Source organism: Sphaerodactylus townsendi, linkage group LG13 (assembly GCF_021028975.2).
Source record: "Sphaerodactylus townsendi isolate TG3544 linkage group LG13, MPM_Stown_v2.3, whole genome shotgun sequence".
NCBI classification, from domain to species: domain Eukaryota; kingdom Metazoa; phylum Chordata; class Lepidosauria; order Squamata; family Sphaerodactylidae; genus Sphaerodactylus; species Sphaerodactylus townsendi.
In genome coordinates, this window is record NC_059437.1 from 33,196,421 (window position 1) to 33,210,366 (window position 13,946).

The 13,946-nt window shown below is 49.6% G+C and overlaps 1 protein-coding gene across 4 annotated transcripts in view; it reads right to left on the bottom strand.

Annotated features, from left to right (window-relative positions):
- Positions 1-13,946, bottom strand: part of FRMPD3 (FERM and PDZ domain containing 3) — a 92,774-nt gene that overhangs the window by 11,254 nt on the left and 67,574 nt on the right. For all 4 annotated transcript variants that reach the window (XM_048514683.1, XM_048514680.1, XM_048514681.1 and 1 more), the window contains exons 8-13: positions 13,543-13,674; positions 11,702-11,821; positions 10,667-10,803; positions 9,642-9,768; positions 8,356-8,445; positions 5,481-5,660 (exon numbers count right to left, since the gene is read on the bottom strand). In XM_048514683.1, coding sequence (XP_048370640.1) covers positions 5,481-5,660; positions 8,356-8,445; positions 9,642-9,768; positions 10,667-10,803; positions 11,702-11,821; positions 13,543-13,674 — 786 coding nt within the window. The remainder of the gene's footprint in view (positions 1-5,480; positions 5,661-8,355; positions 8,446-9,641; positions 9,769-10,666; positions 10,804-11,701; positions 11,822-13,542; positions 13,675-13,946) is intronic.

Sequence of the window (13,946 nt, forward strand, 5' to 3'; positions counted from 1 at the left end):
GGCAGACTCTCCCTTTAACTGAGACCTTCTAAAATGCAAATTAACAATGACATCCTAAGCAGCGTTACACCTTTATAAGTCCACTGAAGGCAATGGATGCTGAGATCCTGTTGCTATGATTTGTTGGGAAAACAGCTAGTAGATCTGGGCTCAGTTAATTAGTAGCAAAGAGCCCTTTTTCCTTTAGGACTCTGAAAGCTGGAAGCTTTAACAATGATTCATATGACAGGTTTAAGCAGGAGAAAGGTGATAACTGCATCAAATTCTCATGGGCATAATGGTGCTCATTTTCAGGCACAGGGAAAGCAGGGCTGGACTGCGGACTCACATAAATCTGGTCTGAAACTTTAATCAAAGTTTCATTCCACAAACACTGAAGTCCACTCTGCACAGCACTGCTGCGCTCCTGCAGACCTCTGCTGTGAGGTTCCGCCAGGTTGACGACGGCATGCATCATGCAACATCTCCTGCTTCTCTTCAAAGCTTCCTTGCGTGTCTCTCAGTTTTGCTTGTGGGGTCAAAATCAGGGATCTGCTTTGTGTTCCTTAAACATCAAAGGAAAGCTGCTGTTGGTCCTTGAGAAACATCTGTCCCAGCCTGGCTCATTATTTTTGCTTCCTGCTCCTCAGAAGCGCAGCCTGGGAGGACAGAAAAATGTTTCGCTTTTATTCCACTCCAGCCTGCTCAGGAGATCTCCAGTCACTGTAGTGTCTTTTCCAGTCAGCCATTTGCAAAGACAGCGGGCAATTCCAGCAAAGGTCTGTAGATGGCAGGAAGCACCTGACTCCAATGGCACATCATGAGCATCGATGCTCTGCTTGAATCACATGAGGAAGGCACGCTCTTTTCCTCTGCTCATCTGAACTGAAGGCAAATCCAGAGAAAGAGGGAATCCTACCTCTGGTCTGCATCACTTTGCAGAAGGACACAAGCAAATTAAACTAATGAGGTTCTACCAGCTTAACATTCAATCGTATGGTCCAGTTATTGCCACTAGAAAAGCTTGCTCAGCACATGGGCCTGGGCCTGCCAGACACATCACCTTTTCCATTCATAAAGGGCCAGCTGTGCAAAGGAAAGTTCTGACATCACAGCCAGATTGTGTGCTTCTCTGGGTATCACCTTCACACTTTTTTCCTTCTGACTTGCTGAACAGAAGCTGGGTACTCTTGCCTATTCTTGCCAGAGGCATGGGGGTGGGGTGGGGAATGGCACCCGAAGCAACACTTGCTCTGGGCGCCCCCCTACGTGACCAGCTGGCATGTGCCTGGACATGTGACCCCACATGTTCCCATGAGTACCCCGCCTCTGACTCTTGGTGCTCTGTAAAGAGGAAGATTCCTCTTTCTCAGAGGTCTTTTAGGGACTTTTCAGATGCCTGCTTCTGCAGGAAGGTGACCTTATGAGGGCTTTACAGAGCGTCTCACCCAGAATGTTTGTGTTTTTGCTTAGAGCAGAACTCTGAGTGATGAAACTGCAGGGCTGTCCATGTTTAAGGGGCTGCATGAAGATGGGCCCTCAACTGGTGAGCTGTCTCACTGACCCAGGGGTGCCAGCTTTTAAACTTGACTCTCTGGTTGTCCCATTAATGTCACTTTGATTTGCAGCCATTATTGCGTGATGTTATTTAGCTCCTTGCCATGATACACTTCAGTGAACCAAGTCTACACATTGAGTCTCTGTTAAGGAGACAGAACATCTTTTTTTCTGGCTAATTAGCCATCTTGGGTGCACACCACAAATGGTGATGTGGAAAACCTTTGCCTGCTCCCAAAGAGAGAAGGGTTGTGCTTAAGGAAGAACTAGTATTTTCCTCTGGTACTCCACTGTGTGGAATAATGCACTTTCAATGCACTTTGCAGCTGCGCAGCATAGCAATATCCACTCCCAAACAGTTGTGAAAGTGGATTGAAAGTGCATTATTCTACATGTGCGGAAGGGGCCTTGGACCAGTCAGACTGGCTGATGTGTGGCAGAATGAGCATTTACAGAGCAAGCATGGCTGGCTACTTTGTCTAGGCTGGTGCCTTCTGCCACCAGGGGCAGCACTCCTTTCTCTTGCCCAGGCAAGGCCAGACCACATTATGCTGCCCTGTGGATGAGATGCGCCCGCCTGGATGAGATGAACTGCAGTTCAGGGTCCCTTGAAATGTCAGAGCCTTAGATAAAATACTCTGCCCAACCAATAGCATGAGTGGTTTTACAGTATACAACAGGCTTTTTCTGGCAGATGCTTGATTAGCTGAGTAGGAGGTAAGCATGGAGCTGACTCACAAGGAGACCAGCCGTGCCAAAGGAGCAGCAGTGGCGTAGTGGTTAAGAGCAGGTGCATTCTAATCTGGAGGAACCGGGTTTGATTCCCTGCTCTGCCGCCTGATCTGAGGAGGCTTATCTGGGGAATTCAGATTAGCCTGTGCACTCCCACACACGCTAGCTGGGTGACCTTGGCCAATCACAGCTTTTCGGAGCTCTCTCAGCCCACTCCTCCTCCTCCTCCTCCTCCTCCTCCTCCTCCTCTTCCTCTTCCTCTTCCTCTTCCTCTTCCTCTTCCTCTTCCTCTTCCTCCTCCTCCTCCTCCTCCTCCTCCTCCTCCTCCTCCTCCTCGACTATTGACTGGGCATGTAATGCTGCAATCAAAGCAGGCTGGTCCTGAAATCAGCTTCTAGGTACAAACATCAGAGATCCTTTGCAAGGCAAGACTACGTGACTTTTCCTAAGTGTGGTGGGCAGGACCTCAATGATTGTGACAAGGCATTGGGCTAAATTTGCAGCTGGCATGTTGTTGCCAGGCACTCTGGCTCTTCATCTTATCTCTTGCTCTCAGGGGAGACTCTCGTCTTTGAGGCTCAGTGGAAGAATGCCTGCTTTGCATGCAGAATACCCAAAACCCAGTCCCTAGGATCTGGGAGAAGCGTTGGTCTGAGAAGCTGTACAAAGTCACTGTGGGTTGTGGTGTCAGTGGCATGGGGCTGCACGTGACCTGACTCAATAGAGGGCAGTATCACTGGGGCTGGGTAACAGGTGATGTGCAGGAACAGTGTGTATTCCTGCCAGGAGAAGATGAGCCTGCAGCAGGGTTGGAAACAGTAGCTAATTATAAAGTCTCTACAGAAAAAAATACGTGTTTCGATTCAGTTTAATTATAGGCAACTGGAATGCTAAGAGGTTGCTTCTACTGGGGGCTATGGATCAATATACTCAGAACATAACAAGACAGGAAAAGAAAGGTTGGCTTAGGAGAGGGACTTGCTTTGATTTTCAGACAAACAACCACCTGCATCAAGCAAGTGACCCCCATGAGCCAGTGTGGTGTAGTTGGTTAATTGTGGTAGACTCTAATCTGGAGAACCGGGTTTGATTGCAAGAGCAGCGGACTCTAATCTGGCGAACCAGATGCGTTTCCGCACTCCTTCATTCCTGCTGGGTGACCTTGGGCCAGTCACAGTTCTTTCCAAGCTGTCTGAGGCTCGCCTACCTCACAAGGTGTCTGTTGTGGGTAGAGGAAGGGAAAGGAGTTTGTGAGTCATTTTGGTTGAGAAAAACAAGGTATAAATCCAAAATCTCCTCCTTCTCTTCTGTGTCTAGACCAGCCGCAGCTCTAGGATGTGCTGCACTGGTCAAGCAGGACCAGCCTGACAATCTTTTTGCAGTCAGACATGCCCCTGCTTTATGCAGCAAAAACGATGCCTGTAATACCACGGCTTCTCACAGACCCCTTCCGCACATGCAGAATAATGCACTTGCAATTCACTTTCACAATTGTTTGCAAATAGATTTTGCTATTCTGCACAGCTTCAAAGTGCATTAAAAGTAGATTGAAGGTGCATTATTTTGCATGTGTGGAAAGGGCCACAGTTACAGGTAAGGAGGGAACTAGCTTGAGAAGACAGCCCCACATCAGCACAAGAGAGAACAAGATTATTATTACAATTTACTATCATTTACTTTACTATATTCTTTTAACATCACTTCTGGGTTTATTAAGTCTTATATAAGGTATCTTATGGTTCCTGTGAAGATTATTATGATAATATCTATTAAAAATAAATAAACGGAAAAAGAGTTGGCAAAGGGCAGAGGAAGCATCGCTGCCTGGAGCTTAGTGAGTTGCTGTTTAGGCACCTGAGAAGCATTTCAAAATCGGCCAAAATGCTCGTAGAATGTTTGGGCCCAGATGCCCAGCTCTGAAGGTAGGTTTCGCATCTCAGTGGGCTGATGGGCTGTGAATCTCAGGGGGTGCGAACGTCCTCCGGCTTGACATTCTCAATCCTCTCTCATACATTCTCCCTACTGTTACTAATCTGCCAGGCTCTTGACAGTCTTGAAGAGCAACGGGGATGGGCCTCCTGTTCCCCCCCAGGGTTCGAAGAATGCTTGGGGAAGGTGAACAGCTAATGGCTTTAAAGCACAAAGGAATGGCATTGAAGTTGCATCCCACAGCTTTAACGGAAGCTGCAGGAGCTGCTAGCACAATGGAATACTTGTGATGAGCAGGTTAACACGTCCAAGGACTGCAAGGAATCCTTCCATCCTTCCCCAGTCTCCTTGAGCTCTCCGGGGCTGAAAAGAATCAATTGGCAAGGGAGGGGAGAGTACTCTTCTTGAGTTAATTGCTCTTAAAGGCAGATCACTGGAGGGGCCAAGCAGCAATCCATACCCACTGTCTCTCTCCCTCCAAACAGCACAATACTTTCCTTGGGCTCCCTACAATTCACCCCTTGCCTCCAAGACGTTTGCAAATGAAGCTCCACATTGCATTGCTTGGGATCCTGGGGCTTTTCTACCAATTGTGGCCCCAAGTGGCTCTTCTGCCCCCAGAGAGATTCAAGTGGCCCAGCCTGGGATGGCTCCTGCTACACTGGCCTGCCAGTGGCTCTGAGAGTGGACTTGCTGGCTTCTGCTTTTTTGAGGCTGGTGCCTATTTCCAGCTTCCCTTGTGGTGTCTGTCTTTAGCTTTGACCCACCTCCCCCTGGGATCCAACAACTGCAGTGCAGTGGTTACAGTGTCAGGCTGGAGAGACCAGGGTTGAAACCTCCACTCAGCTGTGAAACTGTGAGCCAGCCAGCTAGCCATTGTCTCTCTATCAAATCTTGCTTCACATGGTTGTTGAAAGGATAATGGCAGGGGGAGAATTGCCCTGACCTGCTTGAAGGAAGGGCAGAATTAAAAAAAAACAGAAAAGGACAAGAGAGAATGCACCCAACCTGACCTCCTGGTTCTCACTTTAGGCCTCACTTTCTGCTCTGTTGTGATTTTAGTCTGAGGGCCACCAGACCCCAGTTCTGCATTTCCTGCCCCCTCTTAGTCTCCTGGGCCTCCTGGGTTCTCTTCCCACAGGGCTGGGCTTCCTTTCCACAGTTACTGGTCCATGCTGCCTCTTTGAACGTCCATTAGCAGATACGCCCTTCCCCCAGCTTGGAGAGGTTTCTCTTTCTGGGCCCACCATGAAATAGGGAAGGGGGGAGGAAGCGGCACCCACCTTGGCGTCCAGGATGCTTGTTTCCACCCGTGCCACACCCTGGTTTTCCCGAAACAGCTGGATCTTGCTGACCTTGCTGAACTCGGACAACACTGTGGTGAGATTGGTCTTCAGGTCAATCACGTGACTGATGCCATGACGGGGTCCCACCAGAAGGGTGGTGGCTGGCTGCTTTTCATCCTGAGCAGGGATCAAGGTCAGCCAGGGAGAAGGAGGGAGAGAGGTTGTCAGAATCCGGCCAGCCTGCACGGGCTGCTGCAGTCTCTTTCCCTCCCGCTCTCCTTCTACTGAGCTGGGCCCAGAGCCAAACATTCCAAGCTCTGTTGGCTGGGTTCCACCTGGGGTGTAAACTGGGCAGAAGGTCACTGCACCAGAGCCTGCTTCTATGTAGGAGGCAAAGCTTGTGGGTGGCATGGGGAATGTGCCCAGAACAAAGACCACAAGCAGCTGCTGTTGAGGTGCTTGCAAACACCCCTTTTATGTGAAATCTCAAGACTGGTTGGCAAAAGATACAGGGAATATTTAGGATGGATCTTGTGGGTACTGAAAAACAGGCATGCGATCCTATCCTAGAAAGTCAGACAAGGAGATCACCTGGTAGCTGGATGGGGTGAGGGGAGACACAAAAGAGGAGGGGAATACAGAAGTATCCATAAGGCCTGTGAAAGCAAAAGCTGATGCTAGATCTGACAGGGTCCAACTACATGTTCACACTTCCCCCAGGTCCTCTGTGGCTTCATGCAGTTCATCTGTGTTTGCAGCTTCCCCACTGGAATCTCAGTTTCTAATTTGGATTGGGGCTGTGCTAAGTGAGGAGAAGAGGCTCCAACTCCCCCCCCCCCCATGTACCCCATCAGGACTCCAGCCCAGAAGGAGACAGGGCTCATGCCTGCCTCCCCCTACCCTGGACTCTTCACCCAAAACACCTCCAAGGGGTTTCTGTTTGCTCCAATGGGGGCTCCACATGTACTGATGGGGTTCACATAGGTTTTCTCAAAAGGGCAGACAGCCACTCTCATTTTGGGTTTTTAAAAAAAGGCATAAGCATTCTCTCCTCTTTCACTGCAATCCCCATCCCCACACTCTCAGGATTTGAGTTCCCAGTGGGGAACTGGCAAACAGGCTCCCAAGAAATGTGCAGAATGCAAGAAGGCCCTGAGGATGTCTAGTAACCATGCACTGAGCCAAAGAAAATGAATGGATGGCCGAAGAGAGATGATGAGAGCAGGGAAAAGGTTGTCACTTTCCCAACAGGAGCCCAGCGGTGCCCAGTACTGTCTCCTTGCTCCAGCCCAAAGGACCTGGGTTTGCATAGATTCTGTAACACTATTCCAAATTACTGACATCAGCCCAAGAGTCACATAAATGGGAAAGGGAGGGAGATCACCCAGGAAATCAGGCAAATGGACGGGTGTGTGAAATGAAGGGATTAAGCATCCCCAGTCATATTTGGGAGGCACGGATAATGGCTGGTGGATGAGACTTACGACAAATGAAAGCAGAACCTTCCCAGGATGGAGATGGACCATGAGAGCAGAAGCCTCCCTGGATCAACCTTGGCATCCCCCTGTGGTGGACACAATGAGGCTTGTGTGGATGAAAACGATGAAATATGGGACTATACCAGTGATAGCGAACCTTTTCGAGACCGAGTGGCCAAATTGCAACCCAAAACCCACTTATTTATCTCAAAGTGCCAACATGGCAATTTAACCTGAATACTGAGGTTTTAGTTTAGAAAAACTGGTTGTATCCGAGGCATGCGTTACTCGGGAGTAAGCTTGGTAGTAGTCGGTAGCTTTGCTTTGAAGCAACCGTGCAACTCTTAGAACGGGTGAATCACGACCCTAGGAGGTTTTACTCAGAAACAAGCACCATTACCAGCAACCGAGCTTACTCTCAGGTAAAGGATCACACTTTATTTCTTCGCATGAAAATCAGTGGTGTTTAACAGTGCTTAACAGGGTTACCTACACTGCTTCCCCAAAACTAGGTCTTAGGTTTAATTCTAATAATTGAGCCCAGCAGCCCAGGCCAGCCTAGATGTGTGTGTGTGTGTGTGGGGGGGGGGGGGGGTTGACTCTGCTTGCGTGTGCCCACAGAGAGGGCTTTGAGTGCCACCTCTGGCACCCGTGCCATAGGTTCGCCACCACTGGACTATACTCTGCCTGCCTGTGTGTGGCCGTGTGTATAAAACTCAGTCCCTGTTGCAGCAACTGGGGTCAGGACTGGGCTCATGCCACATACAATGGGATCAAGCTGATGTGGGCTCCACAGCAATGCTATGCATGCCTCGGCACTGAACAAAACCATCTGACTTGGGGGGGGAAGCATGCATTCACACAGTCCCGTCACACCCTCTGCATCTGGTCGATGTGGCACCTCAAATGCATTGACTGGCCTGTGCAAAGAAGGACTCTCATGTGACACAGGTACATGTTGATACGGAGACGAGGGTTTCAGTTCCTTGGCAGAAAGTCTAACAGTGGCATATCGCCAACCAAGAATTGGATTTTTTAAAAGGACACTTCTGCTCCAACCTTCTCCCAAAAAACTCAGAACAGTGTGTGGGGGATTCCACAGAGATTCCCCATTCAGATAATGGCCAGACCCAGAACTGCTTCCCTTCAAAGATGGAAATATCTCCTCCACTTTCAAGGCAATTCTCTGTTCGCCTGTTAAAGAATGGGGGTTCTTGATGGCAATGGAATGGAATGGTATGAACATTACCCCAGAGCTTTGAAAGCAAGAAAAGGGAGAAGGGCTGGCCAGATGGCCAAAAGCCCCGTCCTGGGAAAGCCTGATTCATGCCCTTAGGAAACGTGCCTTTGGATTCCTATTTGCTTATGATGAGTCCACACTACAGTTACCATACCAGTCCCACTGTGTTGAAGAGGACGCCTGCGAAGGTCGGCAGCTCATTTAGGATACGCAAGTACTGCAGCTTTGCTTGGGTTGTGGAGACCTGTGTAAATGCATCACAACCCTATCAGCAAGAGTGTGAAGACTTCCAAGGCATTACCTATAACTTCGCAAATGGCTACTGCTCCCTTGACAGACGTGAAAAAAACAGCCTCTTTGTTCAGGGCCTCAAAGGAGCACAGGTTTCTCACTAAGAGCACTTAGGGCATTACAAACACAGGCACCCCTTAGCTGTGACCCTGAACTGTAACACAGAGGCACAGCTCTCTACATCACAACAGACAAGCAGGTCGACTGCACTAGTCCTGGCCCGGCTGGTATTGCAGGCATGTCTGAGAGATGCTTCCAAGCACTAACCCCTAAATATAGATTTTGCACAATTTGGGCCAAAATACAGCTTCTCATTAAGCAAAAGGCAAGCTAAAGGATCAGACAGTGTTCTCTATAATATTAAGATGACTGGTGTACAAAACCTCTCAGTGACCAAAAAAATTTAGTTCACAAACTTTGATCTAGCAATATTTGTATGTGTCAGTTTATTCTGGCTACAGTACTTCCAGAAGTGTATGAAAACTTGAAGTGCAACAATTTATTACAAAGCTCTTTCACATCTTCTGATTTATTCGTTTACCTTAATTATTTTAAAACACTGAGTTTTGTACAGAAGATGGTAACAGGGAGTGCCACAGAAAGGGAGGGAGGAAGGGTGCAGGTTGTGATTTTGGAAGACTTGCAAAGGGGAGAATGTTTTTCTTGAAATTTGTTGAAGCCGAAACTGTATTTTGGCCAGTCTCAGGGCTGATTTTGTTGGTAATGCCAGGGGGTCCCTGTCCTGGCTGCTGCTGTGGAGCCATGTGCGATTGATTCATCCATCTCCTTTCTACACAACATGGCATTTTGCTCCCTATAGCCAAAAAAACCTAACATTTCTTGCCTCCAGAGAGTCCCTATAGCCAAGAAAACTAACATTTGGGTGCTGTGTGGTTTCCGGGCTGTATGGCCGTGTTCTAGCAGCATTCTCTCCTGACGTTTTGCCTGCATCTGTGGCTGGCATCTTCAGAGAATGCCAGCCACAGATGCAGGCGAAACGTCAGGAGAGAATGCTGCTAGAACACGGCCATACAGCCCGGAAACCACATAGCACCCAAGTGATTCCGGCCGTGAAAGCCTTCGACAATACATAAAACTAACATTTCTTGCCTCCAGAGAGTCTCTCCCCTGCCCCCCACATCTCCTTGCCTTGGTGCCACATGGCGGCTGGTTCTGGTGGGCTTTCAGCTGCTGGGACAGAGCTTTCCGAAGGCTCTTGTCTTTAATGCCCTGAAGCAGAGAGGGAGGCAGAAATGGCTCCAGTCCCCATTCCTTCCTGGAAGCGGGAAAGAGAAAACCATGAAATAAAGGGTGGCGGCACAAATTCCCTCACGTTCCAATCTGTCAATGTGTGTGAAACAGGGAGGGGAGGGGATCTAGACAAGCAGGTGGGGCGGTGGCTGCAAGGGAGGTTGTGCAGCAGGAGTTTGGGGAGGGGGTTCCCAGAGTAGCTGGAAACATGAGAAAGATATGAGGCCTGGTCCGGGGAGACACAAAGAGGAATGCAAAAGTGTCAGAGTGGAGAGAGGTGCAAGAAGCGAGCTGCATGAGGTGGGAGAGAATCCTCACCCTCCCAAATGCCCTGGTTTGAGCATATTAAAAGGACTGCTGTTTCTAATTTTAAAAATGCTACTTTAAAATATCATAATTATAATATTTCCCTCCGGCCCATAAAAGATAAATTTTAGGTCCTAAGAGGAACTTCAGTGGGAAAAAGGAGAGAGAAATAGTAGGCTGATTCAGCAGCAAGCTGCTGTAGCCAAGCAGCTAAGAGAATAACAGGCAATCAGGCAGGTCCAGGGTTCAGATCTCATCCCTGCCATGATATCGCTAGGAAGACTTAAGCAAGCCACCATTGCTCAGCCTCAGCAGCTACATTTGCAATAGGGAATTTGGGTCAGTCTCACTGGACTGTTGTAAGGACAGAGGAGGAGTTGGGTGGAGAAGTGATTGTGTCATTGCTCCAGGGATTTGGCAGAGCAGTGTCCCTCCAGCCCAGATGCCAGCTCCATGCTTCACCTCCCACCATGCTGGCCATTTCTTAGTCAAAATGGCCTGCTTTGGGCAGTCAACTTCAGCTCAGCAGCAACGAGAATGGGCTGGTGCTGAGAGGCCCTGAGGATTGCCCCCCATTACGCAGAGGAAGAGTGTGTGGAGGCAGCAGGAAGACTCACTCAACGTTTTTGAGGGACACTTTCTGGCTGGGCCGTGTGGCAGAAACAGTGATGTAAATGTGAAGGGCGGTCAGGCCCAGCAACATCTCTGGCTTGGGCTCTATCCCGAAGCGCTCCCGGATCACGTCGTTGCGACTCTGCAGGGATGGGGAGGAAAGAGGAGACCGTTTACATCAGTATCCCTGGCGCCTTGCTATGGTCAGGAATGTTTCAGCTGAGCAATTCCCCCCCTCCCCCAATTCCATGCTGCATTGCTCCAGAAGCCACATGCCCAGACCTACTGCAGAGTGGGACGCAGCAGACTGGCTGGCTTCTTTGTCTACCATCTGCTGCTGTGATGCTCCAGCCAACCACGGCTTCATCCAACATGTTCATTACCAGCCTCCTGTCCTCAGTCATCCTCAGTCAAGGAGAGGGGGCTGCTGAGCTACGCTTGTGCCTGTCAGGGCTGCTCGACTGCTGCACCAGGCAGGGAGGCTTTCTGGGCTGAAGGCCTTGCCTGACAGGCTGCCAGGGATGGCTGAGGAGGCAGAGCATGGAAATGACCTGAGCAAGTGACCCAAGTGGATGGGGGATTCGCACTCCACACCCTTGGCATCAGAAGGCTCCTGAGGAGCTTCCAAACTCAAAACAAAACTAAACTAAAGGGAAAAATACAAGGAGCGTCTGTAAGTAAACCAGCAGTAAAACATGATCAAAGAACAAGTCATAAAACTGGAAATCCAAAAACATAGCAATATCAAAATGCCTGGAAAAGCCAACAATAAAAGAAGTTCCGTCACAGCTAGTAAAAATCCAGGAGAATCCAAGACTCAGCAGAAGAGAGAGAGAGAGGAAAATGTGGCATGTTTTCTGCTGGGTTAGAAGGCTGAGGCCTGGTTAGGCTCCTTCTGGCTGACTGTCCATCCAAGGGGTGTCCAACTCTGGTGTTCATGGACTTCATGCTGGCAGGGATTGATGGGAATCGTAGTCCATGAACATCTGGGGCACCAGAGCTGGACACCCTGATCCATCATTTTGGCCTTCTCCTCTTACCTGGATATATAAGTACTCAAATGCTGCCGGATCTCGACGCAGCAGCTCCACTGGATCTTTGGGAAAGAAGCTCACACGGAACAGGCATCTCATCCCCTGATAGTAGGTCCTCTGCACCACCTGGAGAGAAGAAGCAGGAGGTGAGGCAAGGTACAATGAGCCAGTGGTTCCATCTCCAGCTCCATGCAGAGGTCAGGAACATGAAGTCCCCATCACAGGACAGCAACGCCCCAGCTCCCAGTTGCCAATCTGACAATTACAGGAATGGGGGGACACTGGGGAGCCCATCACTCATGGCTTCAGACTCCTCCAGATCGTTAAAGTTCACCATGGTAGATTCACCCTTCCTTCACAGAGCTTGGAATAATGTCTCCCATCCAGGTAGCAGATTAAGCAGATTATGAGTGTGCAGGCCGTGACTGCTAGTGCCAGTATCCATTCCGGGGCCCTTTCCATCTCGTTGCTTTGTTCTCTTTGGGCCACTCCCCACTTACCTCGTCTGAGTGCAACCCCGCAGCGACCCCTCGTAGAAAAGCCTCCGTGGCTTTTGACAACGGAGACATTTGTTCCCCACTCATTTTCCATTCAGGAAATAGCGCGGGGTTCCACATCAAGAGTCAAAGAGGCAATTGAGCGTTCTGATTGGCTGGCACGCGTGTGCATCATTTACATGTGGGAGTTGCAGCCAGCCGAAGGCGGGGCTCCATTTTGATTGGCTGACCCGAAAAGTTAGTTTGGATAAGCTGAACGCATTGTTTTAAGACGTCTGCACATGCTGACGCCACTACCTGCTGCAAATTGCTTGGGCAGAAAAATGAAAGTAAATATCGGTTTCAAGCATACATCACCGACAAATCCTGTGCTCAGCAGCACTTCGCTGTTGCAAAACAGTGGAGCTCTGGCAAAAAAGAGTAAAAGAGCAGCAATGTTGGCACGTCTCGATGTGTACACGCTTCACTCTGGGCACTTTCTGACGGGAATACCCTCCCTAAACAAAATGGCGGTTCCTGTTTCCCTGATTGGAAAGCCGGAAGCAGCTACTAGGAGCCAATCAGCCGCTGGCTGGGTGAAATAGCCGAGGTCTCCCACCTCCCAAGTGCACCCAAGGGGTTTTTTTTGAAAAATGTTGCTCTTTTCAGAGGGACCCACTTGCCACGCGGACAAGGGAGGTGGGAGCGTGGCAAACTAAGGGCAGCTGGGCAAGATGGGCGCTTGGTGACGTGGGGAACGCCCAGAATTCTCCCTGTGTTCCTTTAGGCAGAGGTGACTCCTCAACGGCTTATGGTGAGTGGGGAGTGGCCCTTTGTCTCCCTTCCTCAACGCTCTGAGGGCACGCTCAAATGCCCTTCTCCAAAGGTACCTTCAAACTCAAGAGGAACTAAGTCCATCAGAAAGGATCTGGCGCATGAACAGAGGCACCAGGCACAGGAGATTTTTTGCAGCTTGCCCAAGCGTGGTCTTGTAGACTCTGTCATGCATATAAGCCCTTCAGTTCCACTTGATTTTCCTGGTAAGACTCTGTGCAAGTTGTGGGGGGAATGACTAACAATTCATCCCAGCCCATCCTATGATGTCTCTGAGTGAGTGCCAGGCCACATGGAGAGGCTCCCCACTGTGCTCCGCAGTCTGTTCACAGTGCTCCCCTCAATACTCCTGCACCTTTGCCTCTTCCAGTTTTTTTCAGCACCATCACAGATTTCTCGCTAATTGCTGCTATTCTTTGCTGAATCATCTCATGGCAGAAGCCGTAACAACAAAACCATCCCAAACCAGTTTTAAACCAGATCACCTAGACATGCTGCAAAGGCTGGCGCAGGGAGCATAAGGCCACTGCTGCTTACATGGGCAAGAGGCTGCTTGTCTTGGAGGAGAAGGAACTTGTAGCTCTGCTCTGGGCTGGCGTACTCCAGGACTAGGGCAAAATGCTCAATGTGTCTCAGGGACAGCCGGTCCTGCAGGGTCATCATCACGTCCTGGAGGGAGAGAACAGGTTGAGAAGGTTGTGGGAAGGGAGCCTAGGTGCTGGCCTTGAAAGCCAAAGCTTGCTACAGGACAGCATTCAGTGATTGTAAGCCTTCCCCGCCTTCCATATTAGGAAGCAGTGAGGACCACCATGCCTTCTGGGAACAGCTGGGGTACAATGGGACTTAGGAATGTATTTCCCCAAAACTGCAACTGGAAGTTGCAGAGTCACGAACCACATAGCTGTTCTCAGAGTTGTAGAAATGCACAGCAAACGAGCAGC